Raw genomic sequence first — 17518 nt, 5'->3', positions numbered from 1 at the left:
AATACCGTAACCGGCCAACACAGCAGCTCAAACTATAATCACGGTCACATGACCTCATTTATTCACAATTGTTTTATTTCACACTTCAAACTCCATCATTTAACGTTTTTCTTCTTCCGCACGCGCACACACACGTACACGACCTACGAATATAAATATCATATTTGTATATCGTGTAGATAAGCAGTACAAACATTACTGTAAACAGGACAAGGTCAGCGACAGTACCACCTCGCCCTCAACAAGCACGCGCACTCTGCACGTATCAGTGGGGGAATTCCGGAATGACGTCATCAGAGGAAACCCGCAGTAAACTTTGGTGCTTTCCTCTCAAAACATAAACCAGACAGACTTCTTTTTCACTCGTGGAATTCTCGGGGTTTTTCTTTGGTTTCTCTAAGCATGCGCAGTCTGACGTCACGGTATCTTTGCTGGGATGTCCACTTATGAATGAGGACTCAAAACTGCCGGGAGCTGCTGTCTCCACCTGTGAACTCCCACAACTTCTGCTTTTATACAGACGCTCACATCAGCAGGACTCCATGAACGACTATCAGCACCGGGCTCCTGTTTACTCCGAGTCCCTGTGGAAACGTGAATAGTTTTCCACGTTCTGGCCGTGTGCGTTAAAGACACGGCGTGTAACACGGCGTGCTGCTGTGAGCTCATCTGTCGAGGCCACGAAACATAAATAGTGAAACGTCATGAAGCAGCACAGAAACCAAAGAAACCTCACAGGCTGCAGTGTCCTCCGGCCCACCCGACACAGAAACATTTGAACTCTTCGTGGTTTTGCTGAACCCACTCTACCCGCCATCGCTCCACGCCACATTTCATAACGTCTAACCAGGACAGCCACACGTGTCCCGTGCTGGCGTCATAACGGAGGACAAAGCCGATGAGCTGGCCGAGTGTGGCAGATGGAATAATTAACAGCAGAATAAAACAAGAATAAATCTTTAATTTTACAAACAATTTGCAGGTGCTGAGACAAACCACAATAAAACAGTTCATGAGGACACGTTTAAGATGAAAGAGGTCAGAAAAAAGAAGAAACAGTAATAAAGTTATTAAAAATAAAGAGAAATAAGGTTTCAGTTCTGACAGCGGAGCGGCAGTCTGGATTTCTGAGGCGTCGACTCCGCTTCGTTTTCCGACACTTTAGACCGGGACGGGAACTTCGTCTCCTTTTTGCCTTTCTTCTTCTGGAAAAGAGGAATGAAAACATGCTTTAATGTGTATTGGTATTAAACACTTGACCTCTGACCCCCAGTCGCTGCTTCAGCAGCTTTTTCAGTAACAGCTGCACGGCTTCAAACTTCCCCCTCACCTTGAAGAAGGGGACCCGCTTGCTCTCGTTGAAGACGAGGTTCTCGTCGATGAAGGACGGCTCTGTGGCCAGACTCTCGTTGCACGTGCTCAGATCGTCCTCCAGCGAGTCCTGATGATGCAGCAGAGAAGAACGAGGCCAAACATCAAGTTTATTTACATTTAAATGAAAATGAGTCACAGATCCAAGATAAATGTTCTGAAACTCACCGGGTCAGTCTGCTTGTCCTCCTCCTCCAGCTCCTCCTCCTCTTCCGCCTCCATGGCGGCCTGCAGCTCCTCCTGCTGCCTCCTCAGGCTCTCCAGCAGCTCGCTGCGGCGGCGAGACTTCACCAGCTGACGGGGATACACAAACTCCCGCCGCTGAGGAGTCGCACCTGAAGGCAACAGGAGGTTAATGTCCTGCTGAGAACTTTAACTTTTAATTTAAGACAGAAAAATAAATCTGTCACCAGTAGGAACGTCTTCCTGCAGCTCGTCCCGCAGGAAGCTGTGGACCAGCTGCTCGCTCGCCTCCACGTGCTGCAGGAGCTCAGCCCGCTGCTCCTCCAGGACGCTCCAGTCGACGGAGGTCTGATCCTTGACAGTCGTCAGAGCTCGCGTCACCTCCTGCTGCTGGTTGGATATATCGGCCTTGGCTGCTCGCAGCTGCTCGGAGCAGCAATCCTCCACGCTCTGCGGGACAGGAGGCACTTTTACTGAGTTCAGAGTCGTCGGGTTTGGTAATAAGATCTTAATACTGTAGAGACGGTCGTGTCTTAAACTGAGGGTCTGCTCTGTGTTGGGGTTAGGACAGAAAACCTCGAATTCTCACCTGACGCAGGTCCTGAGCTTCAGAGCCAACCTTCCTCATCAGCGTGAGGTGCTCCTCGGCTCGTTTCTCAGCGTGCTCCTTCACTCTGGAGCTCCACTCGAGGTCACGCTCCAACAGACCTGCAGGGACACAAACACACTGAGCGTGCTGTGGATGAGGGATTACAGCGAGCAGCAACAGAGGAGAGGAAGAGTTTGTACCGGTGACGGAGCTGTGGATGTGGGAGCAGCAGCCCGACATCTCTTCCAGAGACTGTCGGCTCTCGTCCGCGGTCAGACACAGGGAGGAGACGAGGGAGGAGGCGGAGGAAGACAGGAGGTCCGCCTGGGCCGAGACCTGGTGCTCGACTGTGCTGCAGCCTCTGCCACAAAGACACGGTTTCAATGCAGGAGCTGAACTTTGAGGTGCAGTAGAAGAAAAACTTTGCATGACCGTTCAGTGCTCGACTCACCTGCTGATGTCCTCCTGGAGGCTCTGCAGGGGCTTCTGCAGGCCTCTGGAGGCCGAGTACAGACCAGTGAACTTCTTCTTGACCTTCACAGTCAGCAGGTTGAGCTGGTCCTGGAGGCACTGGATGGTCTCCTTCATATCCTGACCGAAGCAAACGGAAGCAGTGTCAGAAACACCCGACCCACAGAACCAGCCAGCGCGTGAACACTCAGATGTAATAAAGGCAGATAAACCTGTTAATGCATGAAACTGTGCCACACGAGGGCAGAACAAACGAGGCACGATGCAAATCACACCCATCAACTTCAGAGTCTGTCGTCATCCTTGTCATGTATCCCGTGCACCGTTATTCTAACTTTCAATCTCCGCCTGTTTGAGTTGTTGAGGCTGCAGACAGGCTGAGTGTGCGCCGACTGCACCTCATGCTCAAACAGATCATTGAATGCTGTTGAAGTGGATTTAAAAATGGAAGCGAAAACCACTACAGATCAGTGCTGCTGGGCTTGAAACCATCACAGGTCCAAAGTTAACGGTCGGCTTCAGGCTAGGGCTGGGCGATATATCGAGTTTTTTTTTTTTTTTTTTTTAAATATCGATATATTTTTATACCAAATATAAGAGGTGACAATATCGTTTATATCGATATAGTCTATGTTGTGTTATAATTATACTTGTGGAGCCGCACGTTTGCCTCCATGCTGCGTCACTCCGCCTCCCCCCCTCTCCTTCACTGAACACAACTCCTCCCCCCCCCCCATAACTTCACCTGCAGGCGACGACAAGACGGACACGGCAAATCTCCGTTAGCGAGTTAACCAGGCTGCAGCCCAGAGAGGCTGCACGGCCTAAAATGCTTTCATTTTCTCAAAAGTTGACAGCGCGCCTTATGTATGAATTCTGGTTGTGCTTGATGACTGCAAACCGATTTTATGTGCTGCACGGCGCTCAGCAATCTGTCAAAAATGTTTCAGTACGACTTTGCTAAGCTACGGAGCTGCACCACCTGATGGGTTGTTGGAGCATTACAGCTACCGAGGAGCCTCGCCGAGTGATACGTATTGTGCTTCAATGTAATATTACTGTACTGTGTGTGTAAGGACCATAAATGGCACCTGTTCAGAGACGTGGTTACGAAGAGGATTTCAAACTCCAGGCTGTCAGTCACGCAGCAGAAGTTGGGAACAGAGCAGCTGCTTGTTATTGTGCTCAGCGTCTGTTAGTTTACATTTTGACTGCACAAAAACTACAGTTTTCTTTTATTTATGGAGCATTATTATTTAATAAATGCTCATAATTTGAGTAATTTTTTTTCATCTACGCTGTTTGTTAATAAAAGTGGCCGTGTGACATCTGGGACACAGCTTTGACTAAGAACTGTTTGTTCTGACTTTATGGCTTAAATTAAAAATAAAAATATTGAGATATATATCGTATATCCCCATCCAGCTAAAAATATGGAGATGAATTTTGGGTCACATCGCCCAGCCCTACTTCAGGCCCCAGGACATCTGGCAGCGTCCTCGTCCAGCAGACGGAGGTTCGCTGCCCTCTCTGGTCAGCTCTCACCTTCTGCTCGATTTCCTCCTCCGCCTGCCTGATCTTGTCCTCCAGCTCGTCGCGTTCAGCCTGCAGGGCGCTCAGACTCTGCACGGCGGCCTCCCGCATTGCCGCCAGCTCTTGGACCAAGCTGTCGAACACCACGCCCATCTCCTTCATCGCCTTCGCCTGAGGAGGAGAACGAGAAGAATCAGATCAGAGCTTTGCCTCCGATATAGAGCGTACGCCACGTTTGCTCCGCGTGGATGTTACTGTCGTGGACCAACTTTGTCGGCCAGCGCTCGCTGCTTCTCCACCGAAGCTCTCAGGCTGTCGTTGAGCTCTTTGGCTGCTGATAAACCCATCAGAGTTTGGACCACCAGCACCTCCTCCATGTCCCGTCGGTGCTCCTCCTGCACACACACACACACACACACTTTAGTCACACAGCACTGATCTGAGCGGACAACGCGGCCGTGAGCGCGCTCAGACACTCACCAGCAGCTGCAGCACGCTCTCCTTGTCCTGCAGACACAGCGTCTCGTTCTGCTGCACCTTCTCCTCGCAGCGGGCCACGCTCTCAGCCACCAGCGGCCTGACTCCGCCCACAAAGGATTCCACAGTGGTCAGAGCGCCCTTCAGTGCCGCCTCGTTCATCACGAGCAAACCGTCTGCACAGGAAAGAGGGCGGAGACGCAGGAAAGACCGCAGAGTTGTTTTAAACACCAAATCATCTTTTTCAGTTCAGTATTTCACTTCAGAACATACTTTAAAAAAAAAAAAAATACACCGAGTACTAACAGTACAAACACCAGAGTCACCATCAGGCGGGCAAATTTAAAGCAGCCGCAGTAAACCGTCCCAGCCCCTCACCCACGCCTCTGTGAAACCTCCGCGCTCTTACCGACGGCCTGCGAGTAGCTGCTCAGCATGTGGCGCTGTTTGTCTCCGTGCTGCTGGATGCAGCGCTGCACGTCTCTGAAGGAGCCGTCCATGCGCTGGGCGAAGCTCTGCTGGATCTCCCTGTTGTGCTCCTCCACCTGCAGGGTCAGAGGCAGGTTTGTGCTTCAGAACATTTGTGTTTTCAGGAAGCTCCAAGTTTCAGCATCAAGTCATAAAAACCCGGTTTACAGCGCCCTCTGCTCTGTCTGGATTCATGCTTTTAACAGCCAAAGCACCTGAAACCCTCTGAAGTCATTTACAGGGATTAAAAAAAAAAAAAAAGAAAAGTTCATTTTCAGGTTTTAATCACAGTGGAAATGACTCGAATCAGCCCACAGACGTAAAAATAGTCGGATCTTAACCAGCTGCGATAACAAGCCGACCGACTTCCCTGTCACTTCTTTCCCAACTGTTCTGTGAAGCAGTTGATGCTTAAAGGTGTATTCTCAGTCACTCGGGGGGGGGGCTTACTCCACAGTGAGTGTTTCTTTCTCCTCTAAAAGGAAGTCTGCAGAGGAAACTCCCCACAGTGGTCACAGATAAGAGCGTGTTCCACCCAAAACCCGCTGAGAGTTCCTGCTGTGCACCTGCAGGTTCCCCAGCTGTTCCCTAATCTTATCATCTGTGACTCAAACCTCTGATTTATGACACCTGCTGTGTCATTAGTGCACGGCAGACACAAGCAGCCGTGTCATCTTCACTGGAATCAGTTACTCAGACCAGATGAAACATTTAAACAGGAGAAATGTGCTTTTACGGGTTAAACAGCGAGGCTGGTAGTGTTCGCCTCAGCTGCAACTATAAAGTAAATAAGACACATCTGCTTTGACTTAACATCTGTTCTAATCTGTGGCTGTTCACATCAAACATGGACAGTTTATAGTGAGGTGTGTGTGCGCGTGTGTGTGTGCGTGTGTGTGTGTGTGTGTGTGTGTGTGTGCGTGTGTGTGTGTGCGTGTGTGTGCGCGCGCGTGCGCTCAGCGTTTTCTACCAGTGGACCTGTAGTCATGAGGACAGATCCCTGATGTGATGAAGCAGCCTCATCCACTCACTATTCAAATTGTGACAGCCAATCAGAAGGATGCCAGCTCAAAGGGGGAGGGGCTAAATGACCCGTTTCAGACTGCAGGAAGGCCCAGCGTGAGACCAACAACCATCTACAGGCTCTCTGCCGGCCACAGTAATGATACTTCACACTGCAGTGACCAACACGAGCCGAAGCGAGCGCGTCTGCGGACGCCGCGTATTCGCCGCTTTAACAAAAACAAACGTGACCTTTTTCTTCCTGTTCAGCTTGTCGTGGAGGCCCGACACGTCGCTGGTGCTGGCGTCCGCCGTGCTCAGCAGCTGAAGGACGAAAGCACAAAGTTTCAGACTCGAATCATAAACATCTCACATCTGAAAAAGGGAAGCTTGGTGAAACGGGGCGAGAGAGTGGAAGCTGAAGATTCATTTTAAGAGGTTTTCAAATAACAGAGAGAGAGAAAAGGAAGCAATGATGAAGTGACAGAACGTCTAAATAGATCCCCCGGCGTGGAGCGTCGCCTGTACCTGCCCGGCCGTGTCGTACAGCGTCTCCTGGGCGGAGGAGAGCTCGGAGCAGATGAACGCCTCCTCGCTCAGCTTCACCTTCGTCTCCCGCAGGTCTCTGCTCGTCTCCTCCAGCCTGAGAGGCGCACAGGAGAAAACCACAACTTTAAATCAAACTGCGCCCCCTGGTGGTGGTTTTACTCCCACACATTAACAACAGCCCTGCACCTCTGCTGCTTTTCGTCCAGGTCCGCGGTGCACTGCTCCAGTCGGGCTTTGCTGTCCGCAAACAGCTCCGTGACCTGCAGAGAGAACACGACCACATGTTCACGCCGCTTCAGGACGTCAGCGAATAAAACGATGGATCGATGGCGAAGACGCCACAACAGACACCTCGTAATTCCTTTACAGCCAGACAGTTAGTGGAGTCTTTTCTTTGGCCACGGCAACAAACAGTCTCTGTAAAGTTTGCGTGAAGTGCTTAACAGTGAACTCCTGAAATGCAGATTAATGCAAGACTGCAGCATCTGCAACCGCTGCATTCAATTAAATCTGCAGCTTTAAAATCTGCACAGAGGCTCAAACAGCATCTTCAACTTCTAAAGATCAAAAGTCAACTTTTAAGACCTCAGTAAGTTGAATCAGGCTCTGATTTGCAGCCGTCCGACAGCGGATGAGGATCGTACCTTCTTAAGCTCCTCCTCCGTGATGGCGATCTTGTCGTTGTACTCTGTAACCTGCTCCTCGTGGGCGGTGATCTGAGACACCATGCTCCTGCATGAATTAAAAACATAGTCGTGGTTAGGAGCACCCGAGATGGTCTGTCAGGTCAGCTATTTGGGTAAAAGCAGCGTTGACGTGTCAGCCGAGACCTACTCGTAGTTCTCCGAGGACAGGTAGACGCCGTGCTTGTCCCGGGTGGCGGCCAGGTCGCGTTTCAGACGCTCGATCTCCTCGGTGTATTCCTGAAGGACAGAGAAGGTCCTGAAATCTGGTGTTTGGACTCAGTGTCACATTTTCATTTAGATTCTTCTGGGTCACAGATTTAAAAAGCTTCCGATGTGACCGTCACAGATGTTCCCGACTGAGTTCTGCTTTTCCAGGCAAACCTGTGACGGCGCCATCTGAAATAAACCCGAACACACGCTGAATGTCGCGTCGACCTCATACCTTAATGAGCGTCCTCTTGGTGAGCTTCTGGTTGACCTCCGGCTTGTTCATGATGTTTTTGGCCCTGCTGGCATACTCGAGGGTGCTCAGCGTCTCCTGCACGCACAACCGAGACTCGTCAGCACAATTACACGCAGTGAAACCAACACGGGCTAAATAAACGTGCTCGATCAAGAAACACTAAAATAGAAACGTGGTTACGTCCATCTTTTATATACAGTCTGTGCTCGAGTGGAAACATTGACACCAACAATAACAGACGTGGGTGAGGCGAGACGCTTCAGGATAAATATGATGATGAATCTTTGAAAACATTCATTTTGTTTTTGAAACGCACTTCCAGGTTGCTGGACGACGGCGACACGGTGGCGATGATGGAGGTTTTGGTCCGCCCTCCCAGCGAGTCCTGAAGGATTCTGGTGAGTTTGGACTCTCTGTGGGAGAAAATAAACTGATCAATACAGCTCCCCAGCTCCGCCCCCACGACGACTGTACAAGGTCGGGGGAGGCGGACCCGCACAGACACCCCAGAGAAGACGGCCCTGAACGCGACGTCCTCGTGAGACCGAGGAGGGTCGTTTCTCACCTGTACGGGACGTGAGGCCTCTTCTCCACCAGAGCGGTGATCACTCGGCCCAGCGTCAGCAGCGATTGGTTGATGTTTCCCGCCTCGCGAGCTCGCTTGTCCACGGCGCCGGAACGGCCGATGTTCTCGCTGCCGGCGAGATCGACCTGAACAGGAAGCGTTTTGGTCATTTTAGACACTGTAGGCTGCGCCCCCTCCTCTCCCCCTCCCCCTTATCGCCAGATTATTACCAGATTGAGTTTTCCGATCTTCACCAGCTCCTCTCCTTCCAGAGTGATCTCCTTCATGTGGATGGTGACGGAGAACACCGAGTGGGAGCGACTGTGGAGAAACGGGAAGCGGGTGAGCAAACATAACCGACATGGCGGTTGGCGACGGGGTGAGAGCGCTTTCCTGCGAGCGGGTACCTGGAATAGGCGTTCATGAGCGTGGAGGCGGTCCTCCTCTTTGCTGCTCCGCGCTCCAGGATCTGGTAGACTTCGTCTTTGTTGTGCACCGTCACCTCCTCCAGACCCTTCACCACCACGCCGCGCTGCCGAGGCAAACACAGAGGCGTCAGATTCCCGGAGATTTCCGCAGCGGGCGTTCGTTTCATCCGAGCTGCGTGGCGCTCACCTTGTTGCGAGGGTCGTCGAAGAGCTGCAGCCGCTCGCTGACGTCCTCGGTGGGGCTGAGGAGGTCAAACAGCTCCTCGTTGTAGATCTCCAGCAGCGAGACTTTGACGGAGAACTCTGTGCCGTTCTCGGAAAGCTTTTCAAAGATCTGATGCAGCGTGCGAGGGATGATGCCGGCCAGCGGGTCCTAGAGACGCAAAAACACGGGAATTTATTTCAGCGCTGAGCGCACGGAGCTGTTTGCACCATTTCCACAATAATTAACATTTATTTACGCGCACAAACAGAGCTGTGGTGGCGTTTGTCACCCTCGTTTGTTGCTACTTGTGAAACTTGTAAATAAAACAGGTTTTATTTTGGTGATCTGACACATTAATGCATCTGAACTGACGATAAAAAGCCGGCTGCATGTACGCAGCATCCAATAACACCCCCACCCTCAAAAGTACAGCTGACAGGTACTGCATACTACCCCTCTGCAGGCTTCCAGAAACTGGCCAATAAGATGAACGAGGGCTTGTAAAGGCTGAGCTGAAGGCCTGTACAGAGACCCAGCACAGGACAAAGGAGGATTATTATTAACTATGAATCAAGCAAAGCTGCTCTAGTACAGCCCGAGGCTGAAATGAGCAGCAGGTCTGAGCAGCTACTGATGATCTGAAAACAAGACGTCCAACATCCACGTGCAATTAAAAAAAAAAAAAAAAAAAAAAACGGACACGGGGAATTATTTAAAGCCAATTCATGCACATTCAGGATGGATGCAGTCTGACTGTGATCACAAAACTCTGAATTTTAAAACCTGAAAAAGTTCATTAATGTTAGACAGTGAAGACGTTTCCCCTTCCTATACTTCATGCACGCTGCTGCAGGATCAGTTCATTCACACTCTGAATTAGATCCACATGCAGGCTTAGGGTCAAACAGTAAACCAGTGAGCCCATTTTAAAGCAGAGCTCACCTCCTCCCAGGTGAACTGCTCGTCCGGGCTCCTCTCTCCCTCCATGGTGAACGTCTTTCCCGTTCCTGTCTGACCGTAGCTGTCATCAATAAAAAAAGATGGAAACAAAAGAGGTTACAAACAGGTTCATCCGGGACGGCTCGCGCCGCACTCGCGTATCTGGAGAGCACTCACGCAAACACGGTGCAGTTGTACCCCATGATGACCTCGTCCAGGATGGGACAGACGACGCTCCGGTACACTTCGATCTGCTTCGCAGACGGACCGAACACCTGAGGGAGAGAAACGCAGCTGCAGCAATGAGCCAATCCTCATCGAGAGACACTAAGAGCTGCTTCTGCTTCGAACGCAAGTTTTGTTACTTCACCTTAAGAACTTAAGACTAGGGCTGTGCGATAGGACCAAAATCTCATATCTTGATAAAACATTTATCGTCCTGACGACAATATAAAAACACAAAAATGTAACATTTTCTGTAAATTCTGTGAATCTCGGGCAGCTTTAGCGTTTCCAGCTGGGCGTCGCGTACCTGGAGTCGAGTGTTTTAACAGATGCATGAAACGATACATTTTTAGACATAAGTTGTAACGGCCGCCGTTTTCTTTCAAAGTTTAAGTCTAAGGTTTATTTTTAGCACCTGGCGGCTCTTTTTTTGCTTCTCATCCGTAAACTCTCTGCATGCTCTTTCCTGTGATTCAGTTTAATTTGAAAAGTCGCAACAGGATCTTGAGCTTTATTGTGAAAGGTTTACGAAAACAAACAAGCGGAGAGCGGAGCCACGTGATGGTTTTACCGTCGTTGCTGTTAACGACAACACGTAGAAACAGGCGCTTGTCTGTAGTGTGGTTATATTAAATATAAGAGAGAACTTTAAGGAATTAATACAGCCACTACAGTGACCATCAGAACCATGAAAAAAAATATTGCTGCAAACAGTTTATTTTACGACACCACGAAACAAACGACAGAGTAAAAGGAAACAGTAGATGTTTTTATATCGTCATCAGATATATATCTTTATATCGAACAGCTTTACTTAAGACATAACACAACAGGGGAAACGGTCAGCCAGATGTGCGAGCACAGGATGCGCCGTGTCCATTTCCCCTCTCACCATGTCGAACGTGTAGGTCTTCCGTGACGCCTTGTCGTTCATGCCTCCCGTCCTCACCATCACCTCTTTCCGGTTGTGATCGCAGTCGACGACGCCGTAGGACGACTTGCGCTCCATCGTGTTGAAAGGCCTGAAAACGCAGCAGAGGAAAACCTCGGTGACAAAGACTCGACGCCTGAGACTTCTGCAGCTCTGCAGTCATAATAATGAAGCTTCAACATCAGCTCGGGTCACACGGTCCTGTTTGTAAAGATCTAAAAACACTCACAGCGCGCCGACACCAAAGCTTTGACTTTGGCTCAGATCAAAATCACGGTTTGAGTTTTCTGCTTCTTTCTGTCAGAGCAACGTTCATTTATGTTTTTGAAAAAGTCCCATAATAAAGATTTACTGCTTATTATAATTAAAATACACACAGGGTTTGTACTCTGAGCTACATATGAAGACTTCTAAAAAACACATTAATGCTTGTTTAGGTTCAGATGACTAAAGTTCAGTAGAACACAGACGTAAGTACACACAGATCAATGACGCTCATCCTCTGAGGCCTCAGAAAACCAGAGTACAAAAAGAAAATCCATAACATTGTGAGCTTATCATGAACAACGAACCAGACGGTGGGCAGCAGAAGGAACAGATGAATTAACCGATTTAGCACAAATATGGGATTTAAATTAGATCAGTGTCAACGTCTGCAGGCCTCAAAACATCTTTAAGATGTTTCTAAATATCATCTTAGCATCATCTGAGCCTCCGCCACAGACTCGCCTGCACGGGTACGGGAAGATCAAACCGCGATATGACGTTACGGACGCTTATCTCACTCAGTGTCGGTTTGAGAGCTGGGACACCGCTAACCAAAAATCCAGAGATAATCAGTTCGTGTTCACATGTGACAGAAGAGCAGAAACTAAAAACATTGAAGCTTCTTCAAAGCTCCTCTATCTGAGCCATCAGTTTATCTTCTCGAGCCATTTCAAGCCAACTTTCTTCTGACTGGCTGCCCCTCAACTTGGTGGGCGGGGCTTCTGTACTCTGTGACATCATAGAGAGCTAACGTTACAAAAAACTATGTGAAACTGAGTGTTTAGTGCCAACGGAGGGGCTGATGGATTACCAATTTTCTTTTCGCACTAATAATTGTTAAATGGAACCACGTGGAAGACGACTCCAGTAATCGGATCGGGACTACAAACCCATGTTTGTGTCCCACGACACAGACAATCACACAAACCTAAACTGTCAGGGATCAATTAACAGCCAATAAAACTTAGAGAGCTAGAAAATAGCAACAGCATCCAAAACACCCAAAACCTATTTAGTGTGATGTTAGTGTTCAGTGTTTGACATGTGCTTGAAATATTTGCATCTAGACGAGTGGGGGCGTGTCTTTGCTCCACCTGCTGGGTTTTTAAAAACTTATTACACCTTTATTCTGTCAAACCGATGTGTAAGTGAGCTACGAGACCTCAGAAAAGAAAAGGATGGTTTTATAATCATTTTTTTTCCCCACCTTGGGTTTTAAACCTGTTAATACAGGTTGAAGTACAATTAAACTGGAATGGACAGGCTTTCACTCAGTCGTGCAAATTCATCCCCTGAATGTTAAAAATGCTAAAGAGGTAAAACACGCACTTTAAGGTCTCTTCTAGGAAAATGATGAATAAATTAAAGACCAAATACATGAGCACTGGGATACTGAGAGACTCAAACATGTGAGGCTAGTATGATGGTTATCATTGGATGTCCTGTTTCCAGCCTTTTCCTGTATTTTTATAATCATTTTGCATTTCTCTGTGGTTGTGCAAGTATTTTTGCATCATTTGTGTGCACATTTCTGGATTAACTAACATGTTAACACACCCATAAACATATAGAAGAAAGTAAAAAAGAGAGACTCAAATTTTATTGATAAATTAGGCACCACATGGGTTAGGGTTCCCTCAGAGGCTCAAATAGTAACTTTAAGACTGCAAGAACTGCTGATTTTTCCACAGGTAAGCTCAGGCTAGTGTTCTCATTTAGTTTCTGAGACTGTAAAATGTCAGTGACCTGTTTTATGAGTACACTTTTAGCCTTTTTAAGGTCTTCCAGGTAAATACACCCACTGAGGGCAGTTGAGCATACAGCTTTAAGGTGAATTTGGTGATGTTTCTGCATTTTTTGCGATGTTTTGAGGATATTTACGACATCTAGAGTATGTTTGTGACTGACAGCAGCAAACACAGACACAGCTGAAACTCTGTTTCCACTCCTTACCTGCATCTGACCACCACCTGGATGTTCCTGCCCTTCTCCTCCCGTTTCACCCCGCTCTGGATGTTTGAAGACATGGCTCCGAGCTGCTCCCGGACACCGTTATATCACGCACTTCAGATTAAACGGGCACATTAATGAAGCAGCACAGTCATCAATACAGAAATGAACCGCAGGGAGGCGGTTTGTCCGCTTTAAATGTGACGAGCCGAAAGAAAAGCGACAAATAGCATCATAATGTTAGCTAACGAAAACTCACCAAATATCGTTTTGCGCGTCACTTCCTCCCCCTCTGCGGGTTATCCGAATATAAATCCAAAGTCTTCGATATCTTAATAAATCGTATAATTCACCTTTTACGGGCTGCTCTGAAAGCACAGGCCGTTTTCCTACAACTTCTCTGGCGCACTAAAACCTTCGACAGGACACTTTTCAAACTGTACTTTTAAATTTTCATCGGCCAATAGCAGGAGAGTAACGGTCACTACGTGGCCGTCATTGGGTACCACGATCATGTGACACTGCCATCGCAGAGCATCACGGGAGCAGATGTGATATAAATATCGATGTACGTCCAGCAGGTGGCGACATTGTTCTGAGAAATATTTAATAAAACGAAAACAAACATGATTTTTATTTATAATTATAAACAACTATTAGAGATAATAACGTATTTTTATGTTCCCAAATAAATAATTAGACTTTTACGTAAAGTCTACGATATTTGATTCGGGTTTCTTTCAATTAATTAAAAAAGGTTGAGTTTCATATGGTTAAGCCTGGAAGTGACCCGAATGATGCTGGCGGCTACCCATGATGCACTGAGTGTTTCTTCATGCGGTCATTTTTGAACTTCTTTGAGGTTGTTTGTCTCTTTTATGCTCTTTGACTATTTTCTTCTGTTTATTTTTCACTTTTTTCGTTGGAATTAAGCATCTCTTAATGATTGTTGTGTTCCTTTCCTCAATCATGACCTTTGCACTTCTCCCGCTTTCATGTCACTTGGTTTTCTGTGAATATCTTTTGCACATATTGTGCAGATTCTTCGGCACTTTTTGTTGACTTAACATCATCTTTTTATGACTCCGTTTCATTTTTATGTTGTTTTTATGTGTTTGATTTGAATCTTTTTGTTCACCTATGTCATTCTCATCTGTGTTCTGTGGCTCTTTTTGCTAGTTTTGCATCTTTTGTGTGTTTATATTCATTTTGTTCCCTCAGTTTTGCTTCTTTGTGGACATCATGTGTTCACTGTGCAAAGGTGTTGGTCTCTATGTGGTTATTTAACCTTATGCTGGGCAGACACTGTGTCTGTGGGAGGAAAACCGACTACGTGAATGACTCGATCGTTTCATTGAATATTTTGATGTGTTTCGTTATTTAAGTAGCATTAAAAAAAATCAGCCTAAATAAAAGTCCAAAGACACCATAAATGACTTTGCGAAACAAAATGATCCTTTAACTTATTATCATTATTATCATTATTCATGTGTTTGTGTCTTTTGTGGGGACTGTGCATTATTTTTTGACTGTTTCAGGTGATTTTATGACTCTTTGAATGCTTTTTGTCATTTCTCTTCATCTTTAACGTTTCCTTCTGAGGAACCTTTTGATTATCTCATGCTCAAATGTGCATAAAAATCATAATAAGTGCTTCATAACATATGATAACACACACAACTGGGTTAAAATCAGACTAGAATGCGTAGAAAAGAGAAAGAAAGAGAAGAAATAATCCAAAAACATGATGTCACTAATAGACTTCAGGCTCCGCCTCCGTTCCAGGTTCATGAAGTGAAGGCAGGCGAGCAGCAATCCATCTGCTGAGGACCGTCCGCCCACTCGGCCTCCTGAGGACAGCGAGGGGGTTGCCCTTTTTGCTCTGGAAACCTCTTCATTGCACACACAGACACACACAGCTTCCCTTTGTCTGATATCTTACAGTATCTCACAGCGCTGTTGGAGGTCCTCGTTGCTGCTCCGGTCGGACTCTGCAGCACCTCTCGCTTCATTTTTCACTTCTGCAGCTGCACAGTGTAACCAGTGACTCGTTTATTTGGAGTAATAGTCACAATCCTGCTACTTTAGAGAAGCTTTATCGAGCCATCTAGGCATGGACGACTATCGTGACAATGAGTCTGCCTGCATCCTCATGCAAAGCACTGCACATGTCCCTCCAAAGCACGGCGCGTTTGGTCATTTCAGCTCCTTTAAATCTCTGCTTCTCTGTTCACAGCACAACTTAAACATCTCTAAGACTCAAACACTCTTTAAAGAAAGTAGAAATTGTCTGACCTAAAGAGCTTTGTCCCAGCTTTTGTTGAAGACAACAGTCCAACTCGGATTGGAGTTCATTGTCCTGGACACTGTCTCCAATGATTTTTCTGCTCATCCCATCAGACACTCTTAGCTGTACGTATTAGAAACATGTTGGCTGTAATCCATCACCAGAAACCTTTTTTCCTGCACAGGAGAAGTTAAACGGTGCAGGTCTGGTGGTGCTGAAGAGCTGCACAGGGCACAGGCACCAGCACATGGTGACAAAACACTTTTTTAGGTGGACGAGTGAGCCAAGCGCCAAGGAACACAGCACTAGATCTACAACAACAGCACAGAGGAGGAAGCAGCGAACAGCAGGCAAGAACCATCAGGCCAAGTCAGAGAAATGAAGCCAAACTCACGCAGGACACAAAAGAAAACTGACCTTCAAAGTAAAACAGGAAACAACCAAAAGAGACCAAACACAAGGGTGAAACTAAGACAGTAACACAGATACGACACAGAGGGGGAGGCACAAACTCCAGACACTGATCATCATCTGGACAGGAAAGTCCACAATATCACCAAAAGCCTCAAACAGTGAGATCAGAACCATAATCAAAACTCCACAGCAAAACACTGAAAACCAAAATGACCAGAAGATTTACAGTCTTACACATTTCCTGTACTCCAGGATTTTAAAAGCAGTAACACTGCAGATGATAGCAAACGTTTCAGGGACCTGAGACTGTGCCAGTGGCACTCTGTGTGTACTGTAAAAGCTGCAAACGCTAATGAGTTGCATCAACTTAGGTAAGAAGTTCAGTCATACATTTCTTAATTTTAAGATTTCTGCTCATGTATTTAAGGTGAAGACATTTAAATTAATACATTTGAACAAACTTGGTTCTGAGAAATTAAAAACATACAAGTTTTTTGATACTCAAAAATCTTTTGCAATGTTGCCATAATTTTTTTAATTTAAATTTTTTGTGGAATTTTTTCAAGTTTTTCATATCAAGATTTGTCGACATTTTCTCTAACCAAAATTACCGTCTCCATAAAGTCAGCAGACGGTAAGTGTACGTCCTAAAAATCTGCTTTTCTAGCGTCTAAGCAGAAGCAGCACCGGATATTTCAGCTGTGCTAAAATCAAGCAGTGAGCTAAAAATGAAACTAATAATCTATGTCTAATATATTAAACAAAGATCAGGACATTCAAAGAAACATTTACCCAAACCAGCCGAGTAAAAACATCAAAGGCACATTAGCTAACATTAGCTAATTAGCACATTAGCTAATTAGCACATTAGCTAACATTAGCTAATATAGAAGACAAAGGTCTGTAAGTTTCTCTAACTTTAATCATATTTTGTATATATTTGGTAATAATTTTGATTTGAATTATTATGGAGATGAATAAGCACAAGATAATGGGGAATTTCATTTGACTACAAAGTCATATTTTAGTTTAATATTGATTGTTAAGTAGAAGTGGAGGCTTTAACTAGCTGCAGGCTAATTCCTGTGACTTCAAGCCTGGAAATAAATGTTTGCTTGTTTGTCTTCAACTACGAGCACTTTGTGGAGTATATGACGTGCACGAGGACACGTCTGATGTGACTACCAGTGAGTGTTTTCTACAGGACAGCTAACATGTCACAAAATGTGCAGTTACGCATCTGAAAAATTGTGGGGTGTGGTTAACCACTTCCTGTGTTGAAACAATAAAAAGTATCAAAACATATAGCTCACTGCAGAACATAATACGTATTATCTGATTACGCTGTGCTCCAGGTAAGCATACAAGTTAAACTGTCACAAAACCAAAACAGGTGTGGACATGAGTATCTTCCCACATGTTCGCATGCGCATGCGATGTCATGACTCACAAATTTGTGTGATTATGCAACTATGTGTACATTACCAGAACACCCCAATTTTCCCATTTTTTTAA

General features: G+C 46.4%; 1 protein-coding gene across 3 annotated transcripts; it reads right to left on the bottom strand.

The window, feature by feature from the left end:
• Window positions 1–941: 941 nt before the first annotated feature.
• Window positions 942–17173, bottom strand: kif11 (kinesin family member 11). 3 transcript variants are annotated; one of them, XM_040034000.1, is made up of 27 exons: window positions 17166–17173; window positions 13306–13388; window positions 11047–11176; window positions 10107–10204; window positions 9933–10011; window positions 8973–9158; window positions 8765–8889; window positions 8588–8678; window positions 8358–8503; window positions 8109–8205; window positions 7772–7867; window positions 7478–7566; window positions 7288–7375; window positions 6830–6903; window positions 6623–6737; window positions 6347–6418; window positions 5034–5169; window positions 4628–4800; window positions 4417–4542; window positions 4160–4318; window positions 2595–2734; window positions 2344–2504; window positions 2144–2262; window positions 1782–2004; window positions 1540–1706; window positions 1331–1441; window positions 942–1205 (listed from the first exon to the last, which is right to left on the bottom strand). In XM_040034000.1, the coding sequence occupies exons 2-27, from the start codon at window positions 13377–13379 to the stop codon at window positions 1095–1097; spliced, it is 3186 nt and encodes a 1061-aa protein (XP_039889934.1). In that variant the 5' UTR covers window positions 13380–13388; window positions 17166–17173; the 3' UTR covers window positions 942–1094. The 3 variants fall into 3 exon arrangements, with proteins under 3 accessions (XP_039889934.1, XP_039889932.1, XP_039889933.1); XM_040033998.1 differs by lacking the exon at window positions 17166–17173 and adding an exon at window positions 13562–13710 and having other exon boundaries at window positions 13306–13416; XM_040033999.1 differs by lacking the exon at window positions 17166–17173 and adding an exon at window positions 13562–13710.
• Window positions 17174–17518: the final 345 nt, after the last annotated feature.

The sequence above is a fragment of the Simochromis diagramma genome, unplaced genomic scaffold (assembly GCF_900408965.1).
Source record: "Simochromis diagramma unplaced genomic scaffold, fSimDia1.1 OVJJ01000176.1, whole genome shotgun sequence".
NCBI lineage: Eukaryota > Metazoa > Chordata > Actinopteri > Cichliformes > Cichlidae > Simochromis > Simochromis diagramma.
This window is presented reverse-complemented; position numbering and strand designations above follow the sequence as displayed.